General features: G+C 42.6%; 1 protein-coding gene across 1 annotated transcript in view; it reads right to left on the bottom strand.

The window, feature by feature from the left end:
- Nucleotides 1-9,943, bottom strand: part of FNDC3B (fibronectin type III domain containing 3B) — a 396,339-nt gene that overhangs the window by 12,590 nt on the left and 373,806 nt on the right. The window contains exons 24-25 of the mRNA XM_027875752.1: nucleotides 6,286-6,452; nucleotides 3,176-3,303 (exon numbers count right to left, since the gene is read on the bottom strand). Of these exons, the coding sequence (XP_027731553.1) occupies nucleotides 3,176-3,303; nucleotides 6,286-6,452 (295 nt within the window). The remainder of the gene's footprint in view (nucleotides 1-3,175; nucleotides 3,304-6,285; nucleotides 6,453-9,943) is intronic.

Here is a 9,943-nt window from a genome sequence, read left to right on the forward strand (position 1 = left end):
CATCCATCCATCCATCCATCCATCCATCCATCCATCCATCCATCCATCCATCCATCCCTAAAGAATGTGAGCCAGTCATACGGTGAGCACAAGGGATAATCCTGCATCCATTCAATACCAATTTCGTTACTGTTCAGTCATTCAGTTGAATTTGACTCTTCTTGACCTTGGAATGAAATTTTCTTGACAAAGACACTGGAGTGATTTGCCATTTCCTTCTCCGGTGAATTAAGGCAAACAGAGGGTTAAGTGACTTGCCTAGGGTCAGACAGCTACTGCGCGTCTGACGCAGGATGTGAACTAAGGTCGTCCTGAATCCAGGCCCAGAGCCCTATCCACTGAACCACCTACTTGTCTCCTCAGCACCAATAGCCAGTCATTTATTAAGCACCTACCGTGTGCCAAGAACCGTGCTAAGCACTGGGGGTACAAAGAGAGGCATAAGGAAGTCCCCGCTCTCAAGGGGGCTCAGAATAAGTCTCGAGGAGGCTCTCCATGTGCTGGGGTGGCCCCTCTGGACAGGATTTAAGGGAGGACACAGGCAAGAGTCCCAGAGGATGGGCAGGCTCATCAGAGGAACTATTCATCTAAGTAGCTGGATTCATACGTTGGTTGGACGTTAATGGGCTACTGTTAGGAGGGAGTTTTGAGCTTAGTGGAAATGTCTCACCACCTGATTGAGGCAGAAATGCCAAGTACCAAACACGTTAAATGCATACACATACAAATGTGAAATGAACCAGAAAAATTCAGGCGAGCGTCGGAGGAAATGCTTTTAATCATCACATCCAACGGCAGCCTCCCCGGTCTTCACCCCCTCAGTTTGGCCTCGAGCCAATTTGGTTCATTCCTTTCAGTCATTCAGGTCAATTAACAAGAACTGTTAAGCCTCTCCCCTTGCATTCGGCACTACATGGCTAAAATAAAGTCCGTTGTGTAATAGTGGTTGAAAATGACTCTTTGTTAACCATAAAAGAGAGTTTTCAGGGAGATGAGGGTCCTCCTTTCATGGCTGGTATTTATATACCTGATACTTCTGTTACATCCCATCTAGCCAGCTACTTGGGCCACTGCACCCACCACCTGCCAGCCCTACCCAACTTCCTGAGAACAAAAGTCCCTTCTCTGGTCACCTCTCACCCACATGTATTGTTTTCTTCCTTTTGGAATGTAAGCTGTCTGAAGGCAGAGATTCTCTCTTGGAATCCCTAGCGCTTAACACAATGCCTGGTGCCTACTGAGTACTGAATAAATGTCTTTCCATTCCTTCATTCATACGTTGGCCTCCTGGCTACTCCACAAACCAGACACTCCATCTCTTCACTCTGGGCATTTTCTCTGACTGTTCCCCATGCCTGGAATGCTATCCCTCATCATCTCCTGGCTTCCTTTAAAATCCCACCTTCTGCAGGAAGTCTAGCCCAACCCCTCTTAATTCTAGTGCCTTCCCTCCATTAGTTACTGCTTATTTATTCTGTATATAGCTTGTCTGCATATATTTGTTTGTTTGTTGTCTCTTTCATTAGTTATAAGCTCTTTGAGGGAAGGAATTGTGGGACTCTTTTTCTATCCCTAGTACTCAGCACGATGCCTGGGACACAGTAGGCATTTAATAAATGTTTACTGCTTGACTGACTCATTCATTCCTATAAGTTACCATTTTTAAAGGCACAAGGCTAGGTATAATCCCGCTGCAACTTAAGGCATTACTTCTTACTGAGGAGCTGGGATTTCTCACAGTTTTATTATTATTAAAATTATTTTAATAACTAAATTTAATCAAGTAATAAAAATATAATAGAAATAATTGAAATTGTTTTAATAATCAATAATCAAATCAATAAAATTGACATTAAAATTGTCATGAGATACTTCTATTTTTATTTGCTTCATGAATTCAATACTCATTGCTCCATCCTCCCTTGACAAAAATTATTTTAAGTGTCACTTTCCCTGCACGATCGACATGGTACGTTCTTTATTCTGCTTCCAGATCCACACCTTAAAACATTGCGTTTAAGTTATTGTTCGCTGATCAACAGAAGGCAGCACAGTACATGTTGTACTTGACTTAAATGCCATTTTTCCATGTACGTCTGCTGGCTTTAATTATTTCTCAGGAAGGAACGGCAGAAAATATCCAGCCATTTTAGGAAATAGAACAGCAACCTTCATCGGTCAACCAGTGGTTCCCATTTAACCATGTTCACAACAAAACCAATTCACCAAAAAGAGGAAATTCTGAAGCCTCCACCTGAGTGCAAAGTTGTGGATGAATCAGCATTTACATCTCCAATGAGTTACAGAACCACTGTAGGAATAAAGGTGGATCAAAACCCAGTACATTTCCAGAGGTGGCCAAAGTGAAGTCACCTCATCTTTAAAGGTCACATTTAAGCAGCACAGATGTTCAGTAAATCAGTCTGCCTTTTCAATGTGTAAAAAACAATGACCATACTTTGAGATGTAAAATCGTTTTTCCTGGAATCGTTGTCAAGTACGGAATGCCAAGCAAAAGGCTTTAAAATTTACAAACATGAAGTGAATACACTGTTTGAAAATAGATAAGTATGAAATAATATCCTGTGAAGTTTCCCATCATTGCATCTTTTGATGTATTTTTTTTTCATGGTAAGAAAATGGTACCAATGCTATTGAATAAACAGATAATGGAGGAAAATGCTGATGCTGATCATTTCTTAAAAGCACATAAGTAAAATCTACTGCTCTTCAGGTCTGTGATAGAAAACCCTAAATATCTATCACATTTTTCTTGGAAAATGGAGAAAAAAATGGAAGTAAAGTTCTTTTTGAAATATTTCATTTAATTAATCCCTTCAGAATAAGAATGTCTTTAGTTACTAATATACCAGTGGGTACCTTTCTAGCTTCTTCACTGACTATTAACCCCCTCCACACAATCTACATTCTGGTGAAAATGGCTTAATTGTGGGGGAGGCGGGGAGATCCACCCCAGAGGATGTAAGCCAAAGTCCTCCACTGAGGACCCAAGCAATGAGAAAAGCTGGTCATCTGAGAGGCAGCAGGTCCCACACTGATTCTAAGAACCAAGTCTCCACGAGGCCATTTGTCCTTCAGGGCTAGTGGACAGACCCAGGGGCCACAAGGCTGCACAGGTACAAACAGGGAATGGGCAACGTGGGAGTTTTCTTACCTGTTTGTATTCGGACTCTCTTCCAACCAGCACTTGCAGGATGTAATTGATGGGATCTCCTCTCATTGGCGGTACCGTCTCCCACGAAATCTCACATGCGTTTCCCTCTAACCGCGTCACTCGAGGCGCTAAAACAAAATAGCAAACAAACCCATGGGCGGGAAACCTCGACATTCAGAATGGTGTTTTATTGGCTAATTCTTAATGACCTACTCTTCTGAGGAGAGGCAGTATGAGTAGAGAGTCAGTATTTAATACGAAATAGGATTTAGTAGAGAGTGGGGAGTCAAGATGCCAGGGTTCCATTTTGCATTTGGTTACTGGTGGTGTAACCTTGGAAGAATCACTTCTGAGGCCCCCCTCCAAAACTGCTAGATTAGAAAGGAAAAGGAAATGCTTTCATTGGTACAAGGAATTCCCAGGGGAGTAATCTCTGCCAATGTAGACCAGAATCTTCTTTGTAACTTGTAGAAGTGATGCCCAGGACTGAATATGGTAGCCCAGGTTTGATCTGCCCAGTACAGAGTACAGTAGAACTCTTGACCTCCTCACTCTTGGGTATTATTGCATCTCTTAATAGAGCCTAAAATCCAATAAGCTTTTTTTTGGGGGGGGGGGGGGGGGGATGCCTTCCTGTACCACCTAAGCACTCTTCAAGAACTGCTGTGGTAGAAAAAAAATAAAAAGAAACCTCTGCCTTTGGCTAAGTTTCTGGTGAGATGCCTCTTCAACCTTGGCCAGACTCTAGACAGAAGGCTTTGGCCTGCCCCTGGACGCCTATCAGAAGCTTCTGGAGGCTTTGGGAGCCCAGGACCTTAGAAACACTGGAGAAAGGCTTAGAAGAACAGGCCTGGTGCAGTGAGATGAAAGCACTGCCTCTGGACCTGGGTTCAAATCCTTTCCCTAATGCTCACCATCTATGTGACCGCTTAACCTTAGTTTCCTCACCTGTAAAATAGAGGGATTGGGGCAGATGCCTCCTCAGGTCCCTTCCAGTTCCTGACTTTAGGCAGGGGGAGAACATATCCAAGTTTTAAAATGTCACTGTGAATTTTGCTTTTTTCCTTGATATTTGAGGATATGGGGTAGCACCGTGGAAAGAATGTCAGGAGCCTCGGACTTTGACCTCATCTCTGCCTCTTATGGCTGCACATCCCTTCTCTCTCAGATTCTGCTTCCCAATTGGCAAGGACCGCAAAAAGCAAATTTGCAAAACTCACTTTACAGGGTTGTTAAGTGGGGGCACGAGAGTAAAGCTTTGTAGGAGCAAAGAGCTACTCTTTTTAACTCACGGGTTAGTAAATGAGGCTACCGAGCAGGTGACATTAAAAGCCCAGACTGTTCAAGCATCTCCTCCCCTCGCTTCCCCAAGCACACCCTCAGAGCAGAAGCAGCTACTCTGGCAGAGGCAGCTGACCACTGATGACTGATAATGTGCTTTTAATGACTGGACAGCCCATTCTCCGGGGCGAGCCATGCCAGGGCAGCCCGGCCCGGCGAAAGACAAATGTCCTCTCTGCTCAGTGGGACGGACAATGTTTTATCAAGGAAAACTAGGGAAAAAGGCTGATAAATAGTGATTGCCCAATGACACCCAGCAGAAGCTCAGCACAGGTTTTTGGAACAATATGAACAGGTGAATTAACACACTACATGTTTCTCAGCGGAGCAAGGCTTCACATCTAGCCAAGGGCCCTGGAGACTCCATGGAGGGGAAGCATGGTGGTAGTATGGCATCTTTCTCCCCCAAAGTAGAAGAGTAATGTTTGGGGGCACTGGGGTCACCCCCTGCTCTCCACTCCACCAATTCCCATCCATTACAGACATACAGTCTTGCCTTCCCCTCCCCCCTCCGTGGAATGTAAGTTCCTTGAGGGAAGGGATCATTTCATTTGTGTCTTTGGATCTTTAACATCCAGCTCAGTGCCTGGCTCACAGTAGGAACATAATAAATGCTGACTTAGGAACTCCTACCCTAAACGTCATAAAATTTTGAATATGGCAGGGTCCACTGAGACCTCCCATTTTGTAGGTTCTTTTCCCCTTGTTTAATTCACATCTTTTCTGCAGGTCCACACATGCTACAAATGCCTTTTCATTTGTGTCTTTTCTACGGATCCACATGTGTTACAAATGTCTTTTAAGCCTCAGTGCCTGGGGCCTCAAGAGAAGAGATCTGGGTTTGAATCCTAGCTCTGACTCTTCCTAGGTCCAGCTACTTGACCTCTTTGTTCCTCAGTTTTCTCATCTGTCAAATGGGGATGATAGACCCCTACATCTTGCCTCACAGGGCGGCAGAGAGGAAAGCTTGTGTTATGCTTCAAGTACTATAGAAACATGAATGACTATTGTCATTATTGCTGTTGGGGCCAAGCTAGTAGCCAACCAATGGCCATCTCTAAGGGGTTTTGGGGAAAAGAAAATCACAATCTGGGTGTTCCTTCCTTACAGAATGTTTATGCAAGTATGGAGAATGTCAAAGGCAACCTAGAGGCAAAAAAAAGGTCATATCATGGCTTCCTGGTCAACTTGAATGCCAACCAGCCGTCTTTCATTTCTAACCTAAAGCTTTGCTATTTCTGTTAAGTTCATTTCTTCTTTTTTTCTGTCACCAGCGGGAAGAAGGACAGAAGCTTACTGTCTTCTCCTAGACCAATCAGTCAAGCCATGTGCATTTATTAAATGCCCACTGTTGTCAGGCACTGTGCTAGGCCCTGGGTGTCCAAAGGAAAAGAATGAAATGTGCCTACCCTCAAAGCATTTATATTCCAATCCATAATAATTTCTGTGCTTTAAGGCAGCTATTGCCTTCTCTTGGAGGCATCCTCTATCCCAGTAGAATGTAAGCTTCTTGAGGTCAGGGACGATATGTTTTTGTCTTTGTATCTCCAAAGTGGAGCACGTAATGCTTACAAAATGGAATGGCATTCCCAAAGTCGACTTCTTTGATCTAGTCAGTCATTGTTTCCAAGGCTTCTCTTTGGTGTTCTCATCGGAATTTAGGAGGCATTAGGAGAGAATTCAACATCCTACTCTAACTCCCAATGATTCCTTTGGACTTATTTCCCATGTCTACAAGGAAGCGACTTTCCGATAGCTTGTCTACAAACCTTTGATGGTAGGCGGGATGCATTTGGTTGTGCTGAAGGTATATGTCTCTGAGAAGGGCCCTTCACCCGCATCATTCACTGCTTGTATTCTGAAGGTGTAGCAAGTGAATTCTGTTAATCTCTGTACCTTGTAGGTGTGGCTTGGTCCTCTGTAAATTGGGATGAACCTACATAAAGAAGACAAAAGAAATCAGACATTAGCATAATATTGAGTCATGGAATTATTGACTGGAAAATGATAGGGACTTTAGGACTTCTGGTTCAAACCCCTTTCTTTACAGAGGAGGAAACTGAGGACCCGAGGATGAAGAGACAGCATATAAGAACATCGATTTAGAGTTGAAAGGAAAAGTCAGCTAGCTAGTCTATTTTTTAGATGAGGATTTAAATGACCACCAAATGGAAAAAATTGTTAAATGCTTTGCCTGGAACACAGTAGGTGCTTAATAAATGATCGCTTCTCCCATCACTCCCCCCAAATCCTCTCTTCTCTGGTAGGAAGTAGGTCGCATTCAGTATCGACTTAGGCTTTATTAGTGTCTCCCTTCGTAAGACTTGTATATTTTGTGAAGTAGCTGTATCTCTATAACACCGATAGAAATCACCTGACTTTAACACACTCCCTTTATGCATGGGCCTGCCCACCTTGTCTGGAAGGGCCTCTCAGATCACCTCTGTCTCTCCTAGGGGAAGTCTTCCAGAATCCCCCCAGGTTTTAATGCTCTCGTCCTCTTCAAATTACCTTGCATAAGTTAATCTATATATACATGTATAAAGCTCTCCTTCCTTCCCAAGCAGAAACTGAACTTCTTCAAGTCAAGGCCTGGTTTTCATTTTAATTTTCTATCTTAATGCAATGCATACAATAGGTACTTCATAAATGCTTGTTGGAATGGCATGGATTGTTCTATTCCATAAAATCTCCATTAAACTGAAAGCTGTAGGCAGGGGTGGGTGTGCCATGTAGGAGTGGATTGTCTAGGAAGGAGAGACACATCTAGAATATCCTCTTTGATTGGACCTGAGGGTCCAATTACTTGACAAGAAATCAATTATTCAATTCTCTTTACCTCACCAGCGAAGATACGCTCAGGAAGGATTATAATAGCATCTAATGGAGAAAATGTAACATGTTCTCCATTGTATATTGGTGCACATTAGAGAGCAGAGACAAATACAGTGGGGGATCATGGCCTGGTGGGGCCATTTCAGGGCTTTTTAATATCTCCATGAGATAGGTTTTGAAAGGAAAAGAGATAACAGTTAATTCCATTTATGCCAGGGGCTCATTCTAAGGTCCGTAAAAATGTGCTGTTTAGTCATTTTCTAAATTCCATTTTATGAACATCTTACAGGATGTTTTAACTGTGGTATTTTCAACTGAACTGCATAATAGTTAAAACAGTCAATTCTTATAAATTATTGAGGGTTTTAAGTGGATTCAATGCTTATGCAATCCTAGAAATGTCAGGTATGGTAAGTGAGCCCCTGGACCCAGGAGTCAGGAGACAACTGGGTTCCAATTCTGTCTCTGGTTCTTCTAGCTATGTGGCCATGGACAACCTACTTAAACCCTCTGGGCCTCACTTTCCCCATCTGTAAAATGGATGCAGCACCCTCCACAAAGGAACATTGTGAGGATCAAACGAGATAATAAAAGGCAAGCATTTTCAAAACCTTAAAATATCACATACGTGCCATTATTATAATAATCACAATGAACATAAATGCTACATGTGTCAATTATTATGACATTTTATTATCTTTATGTAGTTTTTATGCATTCTTTTTCTTATTTTGAAATTTATCTTAGAATCATATATGTGTGTAAAATTGGATATGCAATTTCTTTTATTCTAAAGTATTGCCATTCTTTCTTAAGCCCCCCAGAAAACATTTCAAAGACGCAAACTTGCACCATATCACTAATGATGAGAACTCTTTCTTGGGAGGATGTGAATCTGTGGGACAGCCAGTGACTCATGACTCTTGGACGTCCTGACTCCCAAGATGACTGGGTCTAAAGGACAAGGGAGGCATTAGCTCTTTCGGTCCAGCCCCAGGGCAGGGCTTGGTGAAGGAAGGAGGCTCCTCCTCTGAGCAGTCTGGAGGAAGGTCACGCTGGCCCCCAAGCCTGGTAGGGTCACCTCCTTCCTTCTCAGTCTGACCCTGCTGCCTTTGTTTTTTTCCTCTGGCATTTAGAGCATCACTGTCCCTGCCAGTATAACTCTCATCATGCTTAATAGATTTCATTAATAGCTTTTACTCTGGAATATTTTCGAGAGGGAAAATGAGTAAGAGATTTTTTTTAGATCTAAAAACAAATTTCACTTGCAAAATCTAGGCTTATCAAATCAGAGTATTTCAGTGTTTAAACATATACATTTATGCTTTCATCATCGTTTTAGGTTATGAGTCTTATCATTTCCCATGTTTATTGTATCTTTCCCTTTCCAGCCCAAGGAATCCGTTTCTTCCTAAGGGCAGACAATTTTCATTGCTGGAAAAGGTTATGATTATCCTAAGAAACCCATGATACCATGGGGACCAATCTGGCTCCCTGACACATCCTGCCCCTAATGAGGATTTCCCTTCTAATGCTGGAGGCGGCAGCTACTTATTAACTCAGTTAAGTTCACCTGAGTTAAATCGGCAACACCAGTAAGTGCCCTTAATTATCCTGGGCCTTACAGGTAATGATGCAAGCCACGGGCGGTCTGGCTGCTGCATCTCCACAAAACTCACTTTCAGAGAAAACACACAGGCTATTCCTCTGAAGAGTGTTATTCGTTTTACTTATATCTTCACTCACAGAATCACTGGAATCAACATACCTAGAGTCAGAAGGGAAATGACAGTCCACTCATCCAGTCCTACCCTTCATTTTACATATGGGGAAACTGAGGCTCACGAGGGGGGGTATGACTTGCCCAAGGTCACCCTGGTACTAAGCTAAGCATCACAGGCTGGCTCTTTCTTTTTTTTTTAAATGTGTTTTTTAAATTTTTTCCCTTAGGCAATTGGGGTTAAGTGACTTGCTCAGGATCACACAGCTAGTAAGTGTTAAGTGTTTCGTCTGAGGTCATATTTGAACTTAGGTCCTCCTGACTTCAGGGCTAGTGCTCTATCTAATGCACCACCTAGCTGCCCCTCAGGCTGGCTCTTTGACCCTAAAATCAGCACTCCTTCCACCGTAATACAATAATTTCTCTTGGTGTAAGCATCTTAAATATTTGAACCCCTACGCATGTAAAATTAACATAATAATGGAGAGATTTTACATAAATCTAGGAATGTAGGAAGCGTCATTAAAAATAACATGATGGAAATGCACGATTGGAAACAAAAGTAGGTGAAGTTACTAATACGTGGATGGTACAATAGACCAAGATAGAAAATGTCCAGACCTAGCTGGAGGAAGGCCTTCGGTGTGGTGCATGGATCCTTGTACTGATAAAGAGCTATGGGAAAGTGTAGAGGAGAATTTCATAGGAGAAGAAGGCCTAGATGGGCAGCAGTGTGGGAACATCCAGTGTCAATGGGATCAATCGCCAGCGTATTTGTTTGCTTGTTTTTTCATCCAATCATTTATAACAGAGACTATTTACTGAGCACCTACTACGTGTAAAGATCTGCTAGGTAGATACTGGGATAAAGA

The sequence above is a fragment of the Vombatus ursinus genome, unplaced genomic scaffold, assembly GCF_900497805.2.
Source record: "Vombatus ursinus unplaced genomic scaffold, bare-nosed wombat genome assembly UNPS02014810.1, whole genome shotgun sequence".
In the NCBI taxonomy this organism is placed as follows: Eukaryota; Metazoa; Chordata; class Mammalia; order Diprotodontia; family Vombatidae; genus Vombatus; species Vombatus ursinus.